General features: G+C 44.9%; 1 protein-coding gene across 6 annotated transcripts in view; it reads right to left on the bottom strand.

The window, feature by feature from the left end:
* CNTNAP2 (contactin associated protein 2) overlaps positions 1 to 23,026 on the bottom strand; it is a 2,322,173-nt gene that overhangs the window by 21,147 nt on the left and 2,278,000 nt on the right. For all 6 annotated transcript variants that reach the window (XM_086398240.1, XM_086398242.1, XM_086398243.1 and 3 more), the window contains one exon: positions 15,821 to 16,060. In XM_086398240.1, coding sequence (XP_086254366.1) covers positions 15,821 to 16,060 — 240 coding nt within the window. The remainder of the gene's footprint in view (positions 1 to 15,820; positions 16,061 to 23,026) is intronic.

Below are 23,026 nucleotides of genomic sequence, written 5' to 3' on the forward strand. Positions count from 1 at the left end.
GACTTCTAAGCCAGACTCTCCCTGCTCTACTCATCTTCTGCCAAGCACACCTTTCAGATCTGGTGATCACACAATTCCTTGTCTAGCCTGTTGGTTCTTTCCATAGACGATAGAAGCAGAACTGAAGAATACGTGATTAACAGATGACCAGATGTCTTTGGGGAGCTCATGGACAAACCGTGAGAACAAGATGGCATCTGAGGAAAGACCAGGAGGAGTCGGCCAGCTGGCACACAAGCCTGCACACAGTGGGGGTGGCGGGAACCCTGCCCCCCATATCTCCGCAAGCAACTGAGATCACTTCCCTTTCTCCCTTAAACAACATTCATGGCCCAGCAGAACCTTTGGAGAAGATTTCTGGGGATGCTGAATCTCCCCAGATTGTGGTGTTCTGATTAAAAGCAATTTTCCTTTCTACTAACATTCACCTCTCTCTTGAGTATTGATTTTTCGAGTGGCGAGCAGCCGGATCTGATTTGGTAACACTGTGATGTTGTCATGTAGCTTTCTGACAGTACAGATGCATCCACAGGCATATCTGAGAGAAAACCGATGTAGTTTTAAACACACTGGGCTATCAGTTTCTCTGGAGTTGATTGGTTTTGTTTGAAGGAACTGTCTCCTTGCTGCTGGTTCTTGCATGAATGGGTTGTGCAGTGGCAGAATGCAGTCAGCTGGGGGGAAACCCTGAGGCCACACAGGACCATAGTGTGCCCAGGGTCCCACAGCACCAGAGCGACTGACTCCCACTTGGTGAAATGCTGCAACATGGTCATGCTGGCCGCCAAGTCCAGTGAACACTGTGGCTATGCAGCAGTCTCAGCTAATACAATCTGTGGGCTCCTGATCAGCAGGGCAGTCGTAGCCAGAAGTGTCTGCTGAATCATGGAAATGGCTTTAGTTCAGTTCAGTCACTCAGTCGTGTCCTACTCTTTGTGACCCCGTGAATTGCAGCACACCAGGCCTCCCTGTCCATCACCAACTCCCAGAGTTCACCCAAACCCACGTCCACCGAGTTGGTGATGCCATCCAGCCATCTCATCCTCTGTCGTCCCCTTTTCCTCCTGCCCCCAATCCCTCCCAGAATCAGGATCTTTTCCAATGAGTCAACTCTTGGCATGAGGTGGCCAAAGTACTGGAGTTTCAGCTTTAGCATCATTCCTTCCAATGAACACCCAGGACTGATCTCCTTTAGAATGGACTGGTTGGATCTCCTTGCAGTCCAAGGGACTCTCAAGAGTCTTCTCCAACACCACAGTTCAAAAGCATCAATTCTTCGGCGCTCAGCTTTCCTCACAGTCCAACTCTCACATTCATACATGACCACTGGAAAAACCATAGCCTTGACTAGACGGACCTTTGTTGGCAACGTAATGTCAGTTTCTTAGGAGGGAGTAGTTGAGAAATTAACGATAGTAAGAAAGAGAAACTGAAGCGGAACTAAAGAGCCTCATGATGAGGGTGAAAGAGGAAAGTGAAAAAGCTGGCTTAAAACTCAACATTCAAAAAACTAAGATCATGGCATCCAGTCCCATCACTTCATGGCAAATAGAGGGGAAAAAGTGGAAGCAGTGATATGTTTTATCTTTGAGCTCCAAAATCACTGCAGATAGTGATTGCAGCCATAAAATTAAAAGACTCCTTGGAAGATCAAGCCAGTCAATCTTACAGGAAATCAACCCTGAATACTCTTTGGAAGAACTGAGGCTGAAGCTGAAGCTCTAGTATTTTGGTCACCTGGTGGGAAGAGCTGACTCATTGGAAAAGACTCTGATGCTGGGAAAGATTGAATGCAGTAGGAGAAGAGGGCAACAGAGGATGAGATGGTTGGATGGTATCACTGATTCGATGGACATGAACTGGGGCAAACTCTGGGAGATGGTGAGGGACAGGGAAGCCTGGTGTGCTACAGTCCATAGGATCACGAGAGAGTCAGACATGACTTGACAACTGAACAACAACTCCTTGGAGGGAAAGCTATGACAAACCTAGACAGTGTATTAAAAAGCAAAGACATCACGTTGCTGACACAGGTCTGTATACTCAATGCTATGGATTTTCTGGTAGTCATGTACGAGTTTGAGAGTTGGACCATAAAGGCAGCTGAACACAGAAGAACTGATGCTTTCGAATTGTGCTGGAGAAGACTCTTGAGAGTCCCTTGGACAGCAAGATCAAACCAGCCAATCCTAAAGGAAATCAACCCTGGATACTCATTGGAAGAACTGATGCTGAAGCTCCAATACTTTGGCCACCTGATGTGAAGAGTCAACTCACAGGAAAAGACCCTGATGCTGGGAAAGATTGAAGGAAAAAGAAGGGGGCGGCAGAGGATGAATGGCTGGATGGCATCACTGACTCAATGGACATGAGTTTGAGCAAACTCTGGGAGATAGTGAAGGACAGAGAAGCCTGGCGTGCTGCAGTCCATGGGGTTGCAAAGAGTTGGACATGACTTAGAGACTAACAATGATGACAAAGAAGAAGAAACTAACCCATCACAGTGAATAAGCCAAAATATGTTTTTTAAAGACATTTCCTGATATATTTTACCTTTTCTTCTAGTGGTCAAGAGTTGGCACCATTCAGAAGACCCATGTTTTCAGGAGACCCTGGAGAGACTACCTTCAGAATTATGCTGAGAAAAGCACCCACCAGACACCAAGGAAGTCCCAGAAAAGGCTCTGGACTTGGAGAATCTGTGGCTGGGAGTTCAGTGAAAATAACATTTTTTTTTTTAATCACCTAAATCTAGTCAGGGCTTCCAGGTGGCTCTGCTCGCCAATGCAGGAGACCTGGGTTCAATCCCTGGGTTGGGAAAATCCCCTGGAGGAGAGCATGGCAACCCATTCCAGTGTTCTTGCTTGGAGAATCCCATGGACAGAGGAGCCCGGTGGGCTACAGTCTATGGGGTGGCAGAGAGTCGGACATGATTTAGCAGCAAACAGCAAATCTAGTCAAAAGATGGGTCTCCTCATTTGGAAGAATATTTAGGTATAGTTAATCATTTGAGATCCAACCAGTCCATTCTGAAAGAGATCAGCCCTGGGATTTCTTTGGAAGGAATGATGCTAAAGCTGAAACTCCAGTACTTTGGCCACCTCATGCGAAGAGTTGACTCACTGGAAAAGACTCTGATGCTGGGAGGGGTTGGGGGCAGGACAAGAAGGGGACGACAGAGGAAGAGATGGCTGGATGGCATCACTGACTCGATGGACGTGAGTCTGAGTGAACTCCGGGAGTTGGTGATGGACAGGGTGGCCTGGCGTGCTGCGATTCATGGGGTCGCGAAGAGTCGGACACAACTGAGTGACTGAACTGAACTGAGGTGAAGTGTTCAGAAACCAGTATAGAGACGAGAGTGGTTTCTGAGAACATACATGTGTCTAACCCAGATCACAGCTGGCTGTCAGGACTCTGCCTTCACTGGGGTCTACTAGAGGGGATCCCTAGTAGACCAAAACTAAAGGGCTTTAGACAGTAAGTCTATACACATTTAAAGTCTTTTATCAATGCCCTAGTGGGCTCTTGCTTTTGAAATACTTTTTCCAGCTGTATTAGCACAAGTCAAAGTTTTAAACTTCAGCCTCAAGACAGTGTCTTTTCTTCTGAGGCTGACCTCAGAAAGTAGGATATATAATAACCCCATGCTTGATATTTTCACTGTGTTTTGAACTATTCTTTCCTTGAATTAACCTCAGATCTCAAAATGCAACTGTCTCTGCTGGGTGGCAGGTGGAATGGTCATCAAAGAGAATCCTGGGAAACAAATGACCCTTGTTCATGAGAGCTTCCCGATGCTCCCCACAAAGAGGCTCCTCCTTGGGGCTGGCTCACATGTTATCAAGATAACCTGAGAAACTCCTGCACAAGCCACGTGTGCTGTCAGAGCCCTTTTTCTCATTCATGGCCACAGAGTGTGAAATAATACTTAACTGGCTCCAGCAGTCTGGAGGGTGATTGACTGCGTATCAAAAATGAGAGAGTGGAAAGGAAAAGGACGGTGTATCCAGTAGCAGTGCTTTCACCTACAGGCGGTGCAAGCTGCTGGTTATTGGAGACTTCGGCATTATGCAGAAGGGACGACAGAAGATCGGAGAACAGTTCAGAGGGAAGAACTGGGATTCTTTTATGTTTAACTCAGGCGTTTCACTGAGAGAAAGGAAAAGTGAAAAAAGAACTGAATCGGAGGTAAACACGCCTGAATTGCACACCTGATGATGCTGTTCTCAGCATGAAAGTGAAAGTATTAGTCGCTCAGTCATGTCCAACTCTTTATGACCCCATGGACTGTAGCCCACCAGGCTCCCCTTTCCATGGAATTCTCCAGGCAAGAATACTGGAGTGGGGTGCCATTCCCTTCTTCAGGGGATCTTCCTGACCCAGGAATCGAACCTGAGTCTCCCACACTGTGGGCAGATTCTTTACCATCTGAGCCACCAACTTCTCTGTATACTTTTAAGCAAAGTGCTGTAAACAGTGGGATCTGGGGTTCATGGTCCTGACAGCATATTCAGACTCTTTGGGGATGGGAGGCAGGTGTGGGGGGGGGGTCCAAAAAGCTCCCCAGAGGATGCTAAAGTGCAGCCACCGCTGCAGTCACTCATTAGGTGTTTACTGAGGGATGAATGCACTTTCTGAGTCACACTTTATTGTTAATCTTTAAAATGTGGTCAGTAATGTCCACTCAGACCACACAGATCTACTATCAGGATGAAACAGAATCATGAACTGAAAGCATTTCAGCCAAGTTATGTACAAATGTATCATTTCTGGCTTTATCCTTTCCTTTTTCCTAAAAGTTAAAATTCTCAACTAAACTTTTGAAAATCACTTTCAGCCATTTCTCACAGGGAAATTTCACAATTAATCTCATTCTCTATGTTTAAAATAATTGCACCCCACGATCATATGAATTTTTATGTACATTTATGTTTTAGCATAGAACTGATTTTACCTTTTTAAAAAAAAGCCTTTTGGGACTGTTCCCAGGCAGAAAGAAACTCAACAGCATAATCAAGGATCTGCCTGGTTTTTAGACACTCTTGAATACAGACTTGTGCAGAACGTGGGGAATCAACCGCAGATCTTCTCCAACGGTGAAACAACTGACATTGGGTCAAAAACCTCATCTGGCACAATGTTTCTGCAACTTCAGAAACCAGAGGCAGGACACAGGCCCTGAACTGCCAGCAAAGGTGGAGTCAGCACTTCTATTAATAGGTGGGGCCTGGCAGGCAATATCCCGGGGGAGGAGTCACACCCAGGGATCCTGATGGAAGTCTTTCTGGTTGACAAGTCAGAAAAGGAAGTGCTACCGGATTAATCTGGAAGGCTGAGCTCCCTCGAATGGCCCCAAGGGATATACAAGGATGTTCAGCAATGCAGTGTAGTAGGAAGAGTTTGCACCGGGCCTCGAGAGAGGTAACGGCAGAAACAGACACCCGGGGACAACCCTGGGCCCAGACAGACTTCCCTTTCACGGGCTTCTCGCAACACTGCAGCGGCATAAGAGCAAGACAGAAGGGAACCCTGCGACTTGCTGGAGGGGTTCTGCCATCCACAGAGGAGTTGCTATAGCAACACGCATCACCTATGACCCCGGCCCTCCCTAGCCCCACGTGACGGAGGTGACAGCGGACAGTCCTGGAAGGCAGGGAACAGGGACGCGCCTCTAAGGATGGTGCCAAGTGGGGTGGGGGTGACGGCTTGGACAGAGTACTGGACAGAACCCCAACATCCTTGGGCTTCAAAATCTGTTGTGTGGGAAGAAGGGAAAGAGGACAACACTGGGATTAAAGAGAAGCCCACAGGAAGGAGGAATCAAGGACCTGGGAAGTTGTCCCAGAGGTGGGGGCTGGTACCCCTCTGGATTTTTCCATGGTGGTGTTGGGCAGTCCTAGTTAGGAACGAGGAGAACCTGAGTGAAGGCAGCCCCAGACACGGTTGGGCACGTGGGACAGCGAGCAGAGGGTGTCGGGGGCTGAGAGGGGGTCAACCCACCGCCCTTCACTTCAGCCACTCTGGTGAATTTTCCCTACATCAGCTCCTCACCTGCCCCACTGTAATCGGAACACACACCTGCCGACCTGCTCTTGCAGTGATGTCTGAAGGCTTTGCAGTTAAGGAGACCTCTAAAGACTGCCCAGGTCCCTTAGATGAGAGTCTAGTCAACAATATTCATGCCGAGACACTGCATCCGGCATGTGCAGTCTGGGAGGCCAGAGTCGTAGAGCTTAGATTTGCTAACTTCGGTTCATTTCCTCTGAAGGAGGATGTTACACACAAGCCAAAAATGACAATAAAGAAATATCCAAATGATGTCAAGAGCAGCAAATACAAATGTAAAGAAGTCAAGATAAAAGCAAGAGGCAAAAGAAAACAGAAAATGATAGAACTAATAAACAAATCCATAGTTGGTCGTGTGGGGGAAAAAAAAATCTGTCAGATAATCTGAGAAAAAAGGGAAACGTCTACACCTACAATATAAAAACACATGTATAGAAATTTTCTAAGGAGAGAATGGAAATTATTATGAAAATGTATTTTGTTCAACGCTGCAGAAGTGAATTGGAAAACTTAGATTACATGCATGAATTTCTAGAAAAATGTAAAGAGCAGAAATTATAATAGAGGAGAAAGAGACTCTAATTAGACCAATGATCATAAAAGAAGTTGAGAGAGTTGCTAAGGAGCTCCGCTCACACACACACACGAGAGAACAGTCAGCTCCAGTGGTTTTACAGCTGACGTTTACTCAAATTACAAAGTACAGATGGGAAGGGCTCCAGGGCTATTTCTATCTTTGCAACACGTAGAGTGTGGTCCATGGCCCAGCAGCATCAGCACCACCTGGGAGGTTGTGAGAGCAGCAGCATCTCAGGTCCCACCTCTGACCTGCTGAGTCTGCATTCATGCATCTCCCCAGGTGAGTCTAAGCACGTTCAAGTTTGGAGCGGGGCTTCTTGGAGTTACTCCACTGGTTAGAGAGTGATGGAGAAAGTCCTGCCATGGCAGGGACTGCGTATCCCAGAGTCTGAAGTCAAGGTGTGGGCAGGCCTGAGTTCCCATCTGGAAGCCCTGGGGGGAAATGTGCTTCCAAGCTCACTTTTGATGTTGCTAGAATTTGACCTTTGAGGTTGGGGGACAGAGGTCCCAGGCCCCTTCCTGATCTGACTGGGACTGCTCTCCTGGGGGCCTCCCATATTCCTTGCTGGGTGGCCCCTTAGACTTTCTTTTTATAAAATCCCAACTTGCACTCCCCCAAAGTAAAAGGATGCTACAATCCCATCTTATCCAAGAATTACTTTTGTGAAAAAACAAAGCTAGACTTCCTTGGTGGTCCAGTGGCGAAGACTCCATGTTCCCAGTGCAGGGGACATGGGTTCTATCCCTGGTCTGCAGAGCAACTGAGGCCCTGAGCCACAACTACTGGAGCCCTTGTGCTCTAGGGCCCATGAGCCGCAACTACTGAAGCCTGGAAGCCCTAGAGACCGTGCTCCATAACTGCAATAGAAGCCACTGTAATGAGAAGCCCATGCACCACAATGAAAAGTGGCCCTTGCTTGCCACAACTAGAGAAAACCTGTGCAAAGCAACAAAGACCCAGAGCATCCAAAATAATAGCTTAAAAATAAAAAAGAAAAATGTTTTAGTAAAATGACTTTAGTTATACCTTGAGAGAATGCTTCACTATGACTAAAGGGGGTTAACGCTAGGAATAAAAGCATGGCTCACTGTTTCGAAATCTATCAACAGAAGAAAAAGTGCATGGTTATCTCTAAAAGATGTCGAGGTGGCATTGCTGCTGCTGCTGCTGCTAAGTCGCTTCAGTCGTGTCCGACTCTGTGTGACCCCATGGACTGCAGCCCACCAGGCTCCCTCGTCCCTGGGATTCTCCAGGCAAGAACACTGGAGTGGGTTGCCATTTCCTTCTCCAATGCATGAAAGTGGAAAGTGAAAGTGAAGTCGCTCAGTCGTGTCCGACTCTTAGCGACCCCATGGACTGCAGCCTACCAGGCTCCTCCATCCATGGGATTTTCCGGGCAACAGTACTGGAGTGGGGTGCCATTGCCTTCTCCGGTGGCATCAGATACTATTTAACACCTAGCCCCAGTGAGACACTTATCAAAACAGGAATCCTCAAGGTTATCATCTACATATAAAAATCCTAAAGGTATGTGCATATAAGATGTGTCTATACTTGGGCAGAAAACTAAGACAGCCCGCTCAGGTTTTTGGTCCTGGGGGGCACACACCTTTTCCCAATTATATTCAATTAAACGCTCATTAGGTTTGCAGTGAAGGAGTTTGCTGATATAATCAGGTGCTAAATTAGCTGTCTTTTTTTTTCAAATAACTTTTGGAGTTTGCACTTTGCCAAAACAGAGGAACTAGTTAGAAATTAACTTATCAGGCTGTCTTCATAGGAATTTTGTATAATGTAAAAGGAAGACACATGTTAAGTGGAAAGACATTCCGTTGCTGAACAGGAAAACATTATTTGTGTAGGTGTCCATTACTCTGCAATTAACTTACACATAAAATTCAGTCCCCATAAAATCTCTAGGTAATGCCAGTAAAATGATTGGAACACTAAAATCACTTGGGAAAAGCAATGTTCAAGGACAGGAACATTCTGAAAAAAGGACAGTCAAAGGGAAATTAGCTCTATGAGAAATTAAATGTTATTATAAAAGCTCAATCATGACCACAGCTTGCTACTATCTCAAGAAGAGTCAGATTAGTGCAACAGATCAGAGAGGCCAGAAGCAGATTTAAATATAAAGGGAAAATTTGAATATAATAAAGATGGGGGAAAATTGGTTGATGATGCCCCAACCAATAGTGCTGGAACTACTGACTGGCCAGGGGATGAGCAGAGAAAAATGAAGCTGGGTTCCTAGCGTATTCTTACCACCCAAATAAATTTCAAATGCAGTAAGTATGTATAGTTAAAGGATGAAATCTAGAATTATTAGAAAAAAAAAGGAATAATTTTTAAAACATTTCTAAATGGAGAAGGCATTATATAAAACCCTAAAGCCAGGAAACACTTCATCTTTCATCAGATAAAATTTAGAGGTTTTTTTTTTTACATGGAGGGAAAAACTCATAAATTTAAAAAGTAGATATCAAACTGGGAAACCATTGGAACATGTAGTAAAATGTCAATTTACCTAATATATAAAAATCCTTATGAGTCAATAAATGACCAACAGACCAACGGGAAACAATATGAATATACAAATAATTCTTTGGTCAAGGAATATCAACAGGCAGTTCAGGGAAAAATACACACAAGTGACTTATGAACAAAGATATTTAATCTCACTCATGATTAATGAAACCCAAATTAAGACAACAAAACCACTTTTCCAATACAGTGTAGCAAGATTTAGAAGATTATGATGTGCTGTGTTGATGAGGGTGTAGGGAAAAAGACATTCATATCTTATTGGATTGGAGGTATTCTGTCACTGGAGGGTGATTTGTAATACAATCAAAATTAAAAATACATCCCTTGACTCGGCAAACTAACATGTATAAAGCTATTCATATGGAAATAAAAGATGGGAACTTAAATAACCATTAGATCAAAAAAATCTGTAACTAATATTTTATTTGACGAGCTATATAAATGTGCTTGGTGCTCTACGGAAAAGCAGAATGTGGATCATTTGCAGGAAAAGCACACATCAGAAGAGATGATAATTGTTTTTTGGACTTGAATAAATGTCTGTGTCGGTCACTGAAGAGAACAAAAGACACAAAAGATAACAAGAAATTAGGTATCAGAGATTAAACAAATTAATCATGTGATCTTAGCATCAGGAGGAAAAAAGGGATCTGCTTAGAAATAATTAAGATATAAACATAAGAGCTGGAAAGATTATTTTAAGTGCTTGCAAGTGGTAAAGAAAACCACTACCAGCTTGTAATTATGATGCGGGGAAAGACTGAGGGCAGAAGAAGCGGGTGGCAGAGGATGAAATGGTTGGAAGGCATCATCGACACAATGGACATGAATCTGAGCAAACTCCAGGAGACAGTGGAGGACAGAGGAGCCTGGCATGCTGCAGTCCATGGGGTTGCAGAGTTGGACACGACTTAGCGACTGAACAACAGCAACGTATGAGAAGATTCCTAGGGAAATGAAACGACACCTTAAAGTGCCTTGCCAGTCTTAATACTATTTAAATAATAACCTACGATGTGGCCTTTGGTCTATGTATTCTGATTCAATATCATGAATGTGATTTAAAAAAAAAAAACAACCACCCTAAGACTTACTACCAGTGCCTCATAAGACAGCTGGTACACAGTTTGGAGTTGTTCCTTAGTGTAGAAATTTGTGGCATCAGATTATTTTTTCTGTTTGTTTTGTTTTTATATTTTACAGACATGCATTGCCATCTGTAGTCATCTTACTGCTGGCAAATTCTTGCCATTCCAAGGAAATAAGCTTCCCTGAATCTGCTGCTGCTGCTGCTAAGTCATTTCAGTCGTGTCCGACTCCGTGTGACCCCACAGATGGCAGCCCACCAGGCTCTTCTGTTCCTGGGTTCTCCAGGCAAGAATCTGACAAAGAGGAAAAAACAGAGCCCAGGGTTCTGAGAGGTGAATCACAGCTACTGTCTGGGGTTCTGCAACCTGTAAGTGAACCAGAACTCAGGGTCAGGGGTTGAGTTTTCTGCCTTGTAACTGAAAGGACCAGAATGCTGTGGTTTAGAAACAGGCCGTACCTATTATCCAAAGGCGGAAAAAATTAGGCAGAAAAAGAACTGACTGGTCGTTTCTAATATAATGGAATTGGTTTAAGAAATCAACATAATTTTACCATTTCCCCCTTGTTAAAAAAAAAGCACTCTCACAGCTCCAGGCCTTGTGTTTATGATTATCCTGACATTCCACCCAGTGCTTGCCAAACTCCATGCACATGGGAATCATGTTTTTTGTCATATACATGTGAAACCTAATTATTATTTACTTATTCTCATTAAATTGACCTGATTTCTTATTTAAACAAATGCAGTGATAAAGCTTTATAACCCTACTGAGTACTTCTACAGCCTGTCAAGGCTCTAAACAGAAGCCTGTTCTTTATTAAAGGGTGAATAGCGTGGGCGAGAGAGCTGTTAAAGGCATGCCAGAACCAAATAGAGACTCTCTCTTTAACAAAATTAGAAGGACTGAAAAAGAGATGAAAAGGAAATAACTGTATATTATGCCACGTGATGATATACCCACTTTCTTCCCAAAATGATCTGGTGAGCCCCTACGAAGGCCAACATGTAGCACTGCTCCAGGAGCCACAGGCTACGATGCAAATGGCATCCTTTGCAGTTGTGCAGTGCACAGCCTGACCAACCGTGCATATTCCTCCTTTAAAAAACAGTGACAGAGCCTACCAGGCGCGAGAGAGGCAATGAGTAGCTCAGTCAGTAGTGTTCCAGAGAGAACAAGAATCTTATTATGTGAAGCCAGCATACCTTGGAATCCATTCTTTGCCTTTATCATTTGATATCATCTAAGACATAAGAAAGAAATACAAGGGAGCAGAAAGAACGTGAGACCAAAGGATGGATGTCTGGAATTCTAGTTTCCAGGTTTCTGCAAAGCAAATACTCCAGTGTGGCATGAAGTGGAGAGCCCTTGGTTGTTCACGGGGTTGTGTTAGTTGCTCAGTCCCGTCCAGCTCTTTGTGGCCTCATGGACTCTAGCTCACCAGGTTTTGTCCATGGAGTTCTCCAGGCAAGAATACTGGAGTGGGTTACCATTCCTTTTTTCCAGGGAATCTTCCCAACCCAGGGATCGAACTCAGGTCTCCTGCATTGCAGGCAGATTCTTTACCATCTGAGCCACCAGGGAAGCCCCCGTTGATCATGAAGTTCTCTTTAATACTAAAGACACAGACACCCTATCTTGCAGCAAGGGGCATGCTTTATTTTAAAATAAATGTGCGTACTTCATTTTAAAGCAGCATTTCTCCCCCTGATATCCTTCCAAATTAAGCTTGCAACTGATTTAAAAAAACTGAATAATAATTTGGCATCTTCCTCCAATTGAAGATCCTTCTATAAAGATGCATTTTCATGGGAGGCCTTGACTCTGACCCCACACTGTGGATTTCTTGTTTGTTTGTTCCAAGTGTGTTTTTCCAGTTACCAGTAGGCAGACTAGTTTTCCTCAAGTACTGATAAAAACTCAGTCCCCATGAGCTTTCTTGTGAAATGGTTAGAGAAGCCCAATCTTTGGCAAGCTCACTGCCATAGCCTTTTTATTTGGGATTTCACCACTGAAGGGCTTCACTGTTTTTCATAAACTTGTTTCTGGGTATTCACTGTTCTTTCCTTTTGGTAACCTCACTTTGAAGGGTTTGCCAAGGCGGGGCGATTATTAAGCTCTCTTATTTAGTGATGGAGTGATTCTCCATCTTGCTACACATTAGAATCACCTGGGGGAGGTTTTACATCTCTGGCCATCTGTATCTTACCCCTAAAGTATCTGATTTAATTGGTCAGGGGTGTGGCCTGGAAATCAGGGGTTTTAAGAGCTCCCCAGGTGATGTGAAAATGCATTTGAGACAGAGGTGAGCGCTTTTGACTCTGTTGTGCACATGAGTCATGGGGGAATCTGGCTAAAACGTAGGTGCCGATTCAGTGGGTCTGGGGAAGGGCCTGGGCTCTGCATTTCTAACAGGCTTCCAGGTGATACTCACACCGCTGGTGAGGACCACACTTTTCAAGGCACCAGATCACACAGATCTCCTTCCAAATGTCCTCTAATCAAACCAGGACTAAGGAGCTCTTCCCATCCTGTACCTGTACAGCCTCAAGTAACATGATTTACAGCTAGAAACGGCATCTTTGTGTATACACTGTTGTTTGTTTCTGAATATCTGATAGTGAGTCTTCTGAGTCATATAAAAAAGATTATCCAGAAAAGCAAAACCCCGGAATCAGAATTCAGAGTGATGAATTTAGGCTCACAAGAACTAGGCTGCAATTGCTGATGTGAGGACCTAACCAAGAACCCCAGAGTTGGTATGAAGATTATTTTAAGCCAAGGATATTTGGGATTTGACAGATGCAGTAAGAAATCTTTTGGGAACTTCCCATATCCAACTACAAATAGAATGAGACCATAAATCTCCTTTTCTGGGAGCTTTTAAGTCCCAGGAAAGAGGCCAAGAGCAACGCTACCCGAAATCACCCTTTCCAGGGGGTGTTTTATGGCCTTGAAAAGGACAAAGACCATTCATGCCGGCATGAACAAACATCACAAACTTTCTTATCTCCTGTCTTTCCTTTAGAAGCCCATTTGTTCTTCCCAGAGGTCTCCCCCACCTTCTGTTTCTCTATGAAGACATGTGTAGAGGAAAAGTTTGTCCTCCTAGACACTAAGGCTCTGGAGTCTGATATTAAATAATCTTCCCTTATATCTATTTCTTTCTCTGCACCCTCGTCCAGCCCCCAACCCCCATTCTCTCTTTTGCCCACTCACCTAAAAGAAAAAAAAAAAATTCATCTAAACAAGCCTCTGTCATATCTCATAAGTGGTTTTCTGTTCTCTTAATAAAGTTTATGAGACGGAGACACACATTTCTTTATAAGCATTTACCCATTATAGAAATTAACCTGGAATTCCAATTATGGAATAAACTATGATGATGAGACTGATACAGCAAATGGTAAACACCAGGTAAGAACTTTCTGCCCAAGTACAAACAGAAAATTTCTGCAAATGGACCTTGTGTTACATAGGTCAGGCCACTGTAATACCTGGGTAATAGAGTTCTAATTTGAACATTGAAATGTTCCCTATACACATTACTACATCAATCAGAAGAATGAAAGTGTCATATATAAAGCACGATTTTTTAAAAAATAAATGAACTTGGGACTTCCCTGGTGGCCCAGTGGCTAAGACTGCATTCCCAATGCAGGGGGCCCTGGTTCGATCCCTGGTCAGGGAACTAGTTCCCACACACGACAACTAAAGATCCCGTGTGCCGCCAAATAAATAAACACGAAAAACAAACAACTCAAACTTTGGCCTTTACAACTGATCTCACAGACCATCAAGCAAATAATTTGCTAATTAAGGCAAGAATGAATACGAACTCCTGTTGGACCAAAGGAGCGTCTAGAGGCTTATAGAAACTGATTTCTTGGCAGCCGACCAAGAACACACACACATGCTGATGGTCTCAAGCAGTGAGAAGCTGTAACAGCATTAGGAACCTGCCTATTTCAAAGCGTAGGCCTTGTCTCCACCAACCCGGGCATTTGGAAGAATCTGAGAAGTCTCTCCTCTGCAGCCCTGACAAGGCCTTGTCCCATCTCATATCTTCACTACTTTTCTTCTTTCAGCACCAGGACTGCTTCCCTTTGTTCAAGCCAGCCCACGAGGAAAAGCCAGCCGCAGTGTCATCCTAACAATACTCGTAGAAGGGAATTCTTTTTAAGTACTCCCGGCACACAGCACCCTCTCCATGGTATTGGAACCCACGTGTGAGGAACAAAGAGGACTGTTTAGTCTGTCTATTCTGACAATGGGGCAATTCTGGCTTCTTTTCGAAGCTTCACAACGCTTAGCAGGCAAATCCTGGCAAGAATTCATGATGACAAGAGATTCCTGGAAGCTGATAAATAACCGTGGCTGGGGGTGGAATATGTATAAGGAATCAAACACAACAATGTTTCCATGATGCACTGTTACAAATCAGGAGTTAGGGTCGGGGAGGACTAGAGAGCCTTGACTGGATGTTCACACATCATAGCAAGTTGTATCTAATATAATAATAGCAACCACTCTGTTAGTGTTATTGCAGCTAAACTTCTGTCTGGTTTGCTCCGTGTCAATGGCTTGCTCTGCCAAGTGTTTTAAATCCATCATCTTGCAAGGAATTCTCTAAGTTAGGTCTTCATTTCAGACGTGGGGAGACTGAGGAACAAGGTTAAGAAACCCGCTGGGCAGAGGCAGTGATGGTATCAGACCCCAGGCCTCCCGCCCTGCCTCACCCCTTCCTGTCTTGGGCATCAGCAAAGTCAGTCATCATTTTGGAGACTCATCAGTAGGTCTGGAGGTGTCTCAGAGATCTCGCCCACTTCATACCTTAGAGTGAAAAAGCAGAGACTTGGAGCACTTACTCAAGCAGCCCGACCATCTGGGTAGGGCAAGGAGGGGGACCCACGGGCTCCTCATCACTCAGGGTCATGTGGTCACTGAATTCGCATCCAATTAATTTTGCAGCTGACCACTGCATCCCTTCATTTTAGTGCTATGCTTTCAAATGACCAGTATTATTACCTGCAGAAGTGGTAAAAATCCACTGAGCTTTCTCAGCCTACGTGCACCCCTAAAGCCTGGAAGGCTACAGGGTTGTGTGTATAAATACACTGTTGGGAGAGGAATCTGACAGTTTCAGGTAATCTTTTAATATTAGAACATGGATGGCGGGGCTGCATGGCAGCCGAATCACAAAGGCAGAAGCAAGGAACTGATTTGATCAGATCATCTGACAGTCATGTTGAAGACATCCATTTGGGCATCTCATTATTTCACTTAAATGCAGAAGAGTCAATAATACAATATTCCTTCCCTTCAACTTATTTACTTCTGGCCTGGAGCAAGAATACGGTGGTACGTTTTGAGCCTTGGAAGTGCTAAGCACTCTGTTCATACCTTCCTTCACTTCCTTAATCCCCCAACTATGTCACCAGCAATGTTCTGTTATTAATCCCCATTTTACAGAAGAGAAAACTGAGGCTTAAGAAATAAAGCATTCTACCCAAGACAGGGCTTTGGACTTTACCCGAATCCAGGTGGTCCAAGTGCCAGGGGTCGGTGGCGGACGACATGGGAGACAGGGTGAGCGGGGAGGCCCCGCAGTTGGATTCCACCAGCTCGCCCTGGATGTGCACGTGAGCTGAGGCGTTGGTCTGCCTCAAGGCCGCCTTGAGAGGGGCGATTTGGTTGAACTGGACTCTGGAGAGGCAGCCGGTGAATCCCGGGGTGTTGTACGTGTGGATCTCTTGGTCGATCTTCCCTGTTTCTAAAAGAGAAAGAAAGAGAAAGTAAAGATCATGCACACTCACTAGATCAGAGCTGTAGTATACTCTCGTCTTTGAACATTTGTGTCCAAATCTTGCTCTTGGCTTTCAGTTTAAGATACTATGTTCTTTCAGATGAAACATTAATGACTGGATAAGGCTTTAGGGCTGAAGACTTCACTTTAAAAGGACCTTCTCTGTCATTGGAGAACGTGGTAAGAAGAGTAAGACTATATTTGCTAAAATAACATACATTCCTAATTACCTTCCAGCTACTTGAGATGTTGCTGAAACTAACAACACTCACTTGGCTCTGACTGACTTTTCACCTCTTTTCTGATGCTTCAGTGACTCTCATATAACTTCCCAGACCTCCTGGTAGATTAAGGTTTCCTTTTGTGCCTCTTATTTTATTCTTTAGAATTCTTAAAAAAAAAAAAAGAAAAAAATGATTCCTACAGCCTATAATCCTGGAGAAGGGAATAGTAACCCACTCTAGTGTTCCTGCCTGGAGAATCCCATGGACAGAGCTTGGCGAGCTACAGTCCCTGGGGTTGCAGGACCGACACGACTGAGCGACTAACACACACACGCACAGCCTATAATCAGGCATTTTCTTTCTTTAGAATCCAGTCCTCTGGGAATTCTGAGGCTTCCAGAATCCCAGCTAGTGTGGGAAGGGTGTTTTGGGAGTCAGGAAAGTTTCCTAATTCAATTACAAACATACAAATGCATTTAAGAATCATCACCTCCCCTAAACCTGTAAGTTCAGCCTCTTCTCCTACACTAACATTCAAATCAGGGGTGAGTCTGGGTGGGGACATTTCCAAATTACTGTTTGAATTAATATAAACACACACTGGGACTTCCCTGGTGGTCCAGTGGCTAAGACTCTGCACTCAATGCAGGGGGCTCCGGTTCAACCCCTAGTCAGGGAACTAGATTCCACATGCCACAACTAAAACCTGGTGTAGCCAAATAAACAAATAAATAAAAATAAATCACACGGGCTTCCCTGGTGGCTCAGATGGTAAAGAATCTGCCTGCAATGCAGGAGACGCAGGTTTGATACCTGGGTCAGAGAGATCCCCCTGGAGAAGGGAATAGCAACCCACTCCAGTATTCTTGCCTGGAGAATTCCATGGACAGAGGAGCCTGGCCAGCTACAGTCCTTGGGGTCGCAAAGAGTCGGACATGACTGAGCGACTAAGCACTCACACACACACACACACACACATCATACCAGTTAAGCAAAAGCAAGTGTCTTCTTGACCATGGCCCTGGATTCTAGAACCTACCAAGCAGAATGAGGGTTGAAGGAGTCCTAGACCCTCCTACTCCATGGTTCTTATTAGTGTGGTTCCTGGACCAGCACCATTAGCATCACCTGGGAAGGTGTTAGAGCTGCAGGGGGTGGGGCCCGGCCCTTTGTATGTCAGCACGCCCTCCAGGTGATCCTGATATGGTTAAGGTCTGAGGCCCACAGCTAAACTATGGGCAATGATAATGCAGGGCTGCAAATCCAGGGGGTGGGCAACCAGCTCTCCAGAGAAGAGCACAGAGCTTGTATTCAGGTGGGAGACTATGCTAAGATGATGCTGACCTTTTAAATACAAGGATGTGGTATGAGCTATTCACCCTTCCACTTGAACTGTGGAAAATAAAGACTTTGGAAAACAGGAGTTAGATACTTCTTTAAAAAGCTGGGTTCAGAGCCGGTGATGTTTCTAATGGGGGAATGCATACAGGTGAAATAGTCTTGTAAAAAAATTTACTCCTCCATTAATTAAAGAATAAATCAGTGGTGAAGGGAGCTTTCAGACCTTGAGGGCACAAGAAATGAATGTATTGATTATTCATCACATTAAAAAATCAGTGTATTGACTGACCTGCACTAGTCCCATGTAAATTTCGATTAGTACAAGAGATGACAACAGGGGCGATGATGATGAAGACAGTAATTCTGGGGATGCTCATAGGGTCTCACTTAGACAAGTACATAAAGAAATTTTAATTAATGATTCTCCATATTTTTCTTCTGCTGCAAATTTCAGTCTGTGACTCTGAGCTAAAGCACATTCCATTTAAGATGGAGAGGCAGAGTGCAGCCGCCACTGTGTACAAAAATCCTGCCATCAGGATGTGTCCTGAGGGTTCCTCTGATGACCAGGAAGAGGCTCTGGTCCCACCGACACCTGCCTTCTTCCTCCCTTGCCTTTTCCTCAAGGCTTGCAGGCTACGCGGCAATCCATTCTTCATCTCCTCATCTATTGTCAGAATCCCTTGTTCTACGTTCACCAACTTGCCTTCCAGGCAGACATTTCCAGTATTTGGTTTCCGCCCCCTCCCTCCACATTGGCTCAGATGGTAAAGAATCTGCCTGCGATGCAGGGGACCTGGGTTTGATTCCTGGCTTGGGAGGATCCCCTGCAGAAGGGAATGGCAACCCATTCCAGTATTTCTGCCTGGAGAATGCTATGGACAGAGGAGCCTGGCGGGCTACAGTCCATGGGGTCGCAAAGAGTTGGACACAACTGAGTGAGTGATGAACACTCACATCTTCCCTTCAGTGATCTGCCTTCTCCTGGAGCATCCTCACATCAAGGAGACCTGCAAGGACTCTGATCCCAGGGTAGGGAGGAGGAGCTCAGCTCCCTGCTATTTCTCTGGCTTCATCCATGGTGGTGGCACCAGAATAAATAGCCAGTGGTGGCAGGAAGCTGGGAACGACCTCAGCTCCATCAGCTGCTTCCTGCCAATTAAAGGAGGGTCACTTTGGCCTGTCCAGCTTTGGAGTAGCGCTCCACAAGGAAGATTCTGGGACTGGTGGCTCCTGCCATCTTGTGGGACTTCAAGTCAGTTCCATTCCACTCACTTCATCACAGGTACTGGCCGTGTGGAGCAGAAGCAGGAAGGTAGACAAATCCAAGGATTCACCCTGAGCAGCCCTCCTCCGGGGGATCTTCCCTACCCAGGGATCGAACCCACGTCTCTTACATCTCTTGTATTGGCAGGTGGGTTCTTTATGACTAGCGCCACCTGGGAGGTGGAGGAGGGCATGGCAACCCTCTCCAGTATTTTTGCCTGGGGAATCCCGTGGACAGAGGAGCCTGGTGGGCTACAGTCCATGGGGTCGCACAGAGTTGGACACGACTGAGCAACTTAGCATGCACGCACGCACCCTGGGTAGCCCACAGCCTCGCTGGGGAAGAAGCATTCAACCCACTAACTCGACTTGTGAACACAAGCTGTCCAGTAACAAGAGTCAGTATTTGTTGAACCCTTAAAATGTGCTCAACGTCCCATGCAAATCGGACATTTAATTCCTAGAAATACCCTTGGAGGAGGGAGCATTGCTGTCCCTGTGTACTGTGTGAGATAATGAGGCTTAAGATCTACCCCCTGCCAGGCAGAGCCCCAGGCTTCAACCTCTACAATGTTCTGAGCAAACCTTGTGCTTGGTGAAATGATTCAAGTCTATCCCCTGGAGGAGGATACGGCACCCACTCCAGTATCTTGCCTGGGAAATCTGATGGACAGAGGAGCCTGGTGGGCTGCAGTCCATGGGGTTACAAAGAGTTGGACACGTCTGAGCGACTGAGCACACACATGGTAAACGAGGGAGGCAGGCCTGCATGGGGTTCTGGAAAGCACTTCAGGAGGAGTAACACTGCAACTAGGGTTTTTTTGGTTTTTGTTTTTGGTGATAAGGACACTTAACATAAAATCTACCCTCTTAACAAATGTTTATGTATACAGTACAGTCTTGTTAAACTTACAGGCACTCTCCTTCTTGCATAAGTGAAAGTATGCACCTTTGACCAACATCTCCTGATCCAACCCCCCACCCCAGCCCCTGGAAACCATGACTCCACTCTTGGCTTCTGTGACTGGCTATTTCAGGTGCCTTATGTGAGTAGAATCATGCAGTATTTATTCTTCTGTATCTAGTTTATTTCACTTGGCATAACATCCTCCAAGTTCATCCATGTTGTAGCAAATGGCAGGATTTCCTTCTTTTATAAGGCTGAATAATACTTCACTGTCTACTTTATTTTCTTTATCCATTCCTCTGTCAATGGACATTTAGGTTGCTTCCAGGCCTTGGCTGTTGTGAATAGTGCTGCTCTGAACATGGGAGTGCAGATATCTGTAAGGTCTTGATTTCAATTCTTTAGTGAACATACCCGAAAGCAGAATTGTTGGATCCCATGGTAGTTCTATGTTTAACTTTTTGAGAAACCTCTGCACTATTTTTCATAGTGACTAAACAACCCCCATTCCCACCAACTTCTCCACAAGCATTGGTGAATGCTTGTTATCTTTTGTAGAACTAGGTTTCGAGAATGAATGGAAAGAGAACTCCAGGCTGAGTCTTTTGTGAGGTTTTGGTTCTGGGACCTGGGGGCCTCATCTGAGGTCAGAGCTCAAGGCCAGATTGGGAAAGACCTTGACGATCGTGTTAAGATGCTTGTATTTCAGTAAGAAACTCAATGATATTTAAGCTGCAGGGGATTGTGGTGGGAACCACATTAGATATTAGATTAGAAAGATAATTCTAGGGGAGCATAGTCATTGCTCTGAGCAGGTCTGCAAACACCCTGGGCAAAGACAGGGGTTCTTCTCCTTGAAGTAGGGCCCAGGCAGAGCTACGCTGTGGATAAAGTGCCCGTTCTTCACCAGCATCCTTTGCTCAGCCACTGAAGAATCTATAGAGACTCCATTTTGGATTTGTTTCCTCTGCTAGCGAGGTGGGTAAGACACTTCTGGTCCTGGCCACCTTTCACATGGTCCTTGACGCAGTTTCCTAAACTTTAAGATGGGCAGGCTTGGGACTCTTGGTGGGCCAGTGCCTAAGATTCCTCCCTCCCAAGGCAGGGAGCCCGGGATCGATCCCTGGTCAGAGAAGATACCCACATGCCAGAACTAGAGCCGTGCAGTCAAATATATATATGTAAAAAATATATATATATATATATATATTTTTTTTTTTTTAGAAAGGGCAAGCTTCTGATCATACTGCAGAAAATGAGTGGTGTCACAGCTGTATATACCTGACGGTTCCCAATTTACCGTGTGGTCCCCACTTCTTAAAGAGCTGTCCTCCCGTTTCCTTCTGACTTCAAAAGAGGGGTAAGTGTCACAAGGCAGATGGCCAGAGGGGAGCCCAAGGCAGGGGTTCTGATGACGACCAGGAACCAGGGGAACAGAGGGAGGCAAGGGCTCTAGGGGCCAGGCTCTGCTTTAGCTTTTCCCCGTCTGTGCTTTCTCTCTATTGGGGAAACCCCCCAGGGTTTCAACTGTTGTTCTTTTCCTAAAAGGTGGCTGGGTCACAAAGACAAGGGCTCTGATGCCCAGGAAAGCAGAACCAATACTTTCAAACCTGGACAGTGTCTGGATGTGCTTCTGAAGACCCTTGGCTGAGACCTGTTCCCCCTGGGGGCCATGAGTGCAATGGATGCTCTTGTCTCTTCAGGGCCAGATGGTTCCAACTCTGGACCATGTGATAATGACATTAAGAGCTTCCACTATAAACCAAAATTGGTACATGTGTGAGGTACTGTGTTGAGTACTTTAAAAAAGTATTTATTTGGCTACAGCAGGTCTCAGTTGTGGCACAAGGGATCTCTAGTTGTGGCATGTGGGATCTAGTCCCCTGACCAGGGATCGAACCCCAGGCCCACTGCCGTAGGAGCACGGAGTCTTAGCCACTGGACCACCGGGGAAGTCCCTGTTTAGTACTTTTTATGCAGTATTCCACTGTTTTCTAACAACCCTGTGAGCCAAACAGGATTATCTCCACTTCACAGATGGGATGGTTTCAAACTGTGGTTTTGGAGGAGACTCTTGAGAGTTCCTTGGACAGCAAGGAGATCAAGCCAGTCCATCCTAAAGAAATCAGTCCTAAAGGAAATCAATCCTGAATATTCATTGGAAGGACTGATGATGAAGCTGAAACTCCAATACTTTGGACACCTGATGTGAAGAACTGACTCATTGAAAAAGACCCTGATGCTGGGAAAGATTGAAGGCAGGAGGAGAAAAGGGTGGCAGAGGATGAGATGGTTGGATGGCATCACCGACTTGATGGACATGAGTTTGAGCAAGCTCCGGGAGTTAGTGACAGACAGGGAGGCCTGGCATGCCGCAGTCCATGGGGTCGCAAAGAGTTGGCCACAACTGAGCAACAACAACACAGATGGGGAAACTAAGGTTTGGAGAAATTAAGGTTTTGTCAATGAATGAACATTTATGCTTCATACAAAAAAGCAGAGAGGTCACACATTTCATATTCTCAATTTCTCTCTGAAAAACAGACTATATTGTGGAGTTTTATATTCATTTGGAATGGGGCATTTCTATTGAGGGACTCTTCATAAGAATGGCACAGTGAGGTTTCATTTAAAAAAAATTTAAATGGCTATTAGAGACTCCTTTAAGACCATTGTTTCAGTAATGAGTGGGGCAATAATAAAGACTTTTCAAAATGCTGTGAACCAATGCAGAGCCTTTCCAGCATCGGTTAAAGCACCAGCAAGTTCTGTAAACACTTATTTGGGATAAAAACCTATACTACTTAAGGACATCTAAGAAATGACAGTAACACTATCACTTTAGTGCCTTTGAGCTCATTAAAACTAAATTACGTTAATCTGTGAAACTCATTGCACTGGGGTTCTAGTGAAACCAAATATTAAATACGATTTACTGTAAGAAGCTACCTTCTGTGTGGAGATGTCTTGGCTCAGGGCTAATCTGGGGGAAAACCTGCTCAAAGCATGCAAATTTCAGAAATGCAGTCACTCCTGAAATTAAGTTCTCAAGCTGTCGTTAGTACTTTAACGTCTTGTACTCATGGTGATATGGGTTATAGAAAATAGCCCATTAAAAATACTGATGCAATTCTGGGTGAAACCTTAAAATGAAATGCTCTTGACAATACTTTTAAGGAGGGTGCAGCAATTACA

The sequence above is a fragment of the Bos grunniens genome, chromosome 4 (genome assembly GCF_055505025.1).
Source record: "Bos grunniens cultivar Pamir isolate PY7600 chromosome 4, Bosgru_T2T1.0, whole genome shotgun sequence".
Taxonomy (NCBI): Eukaryota; Metazoa; Chordata; class Mammalia; order Artiodactyla; family Bovidae; genus Bos; species Bos grunniens.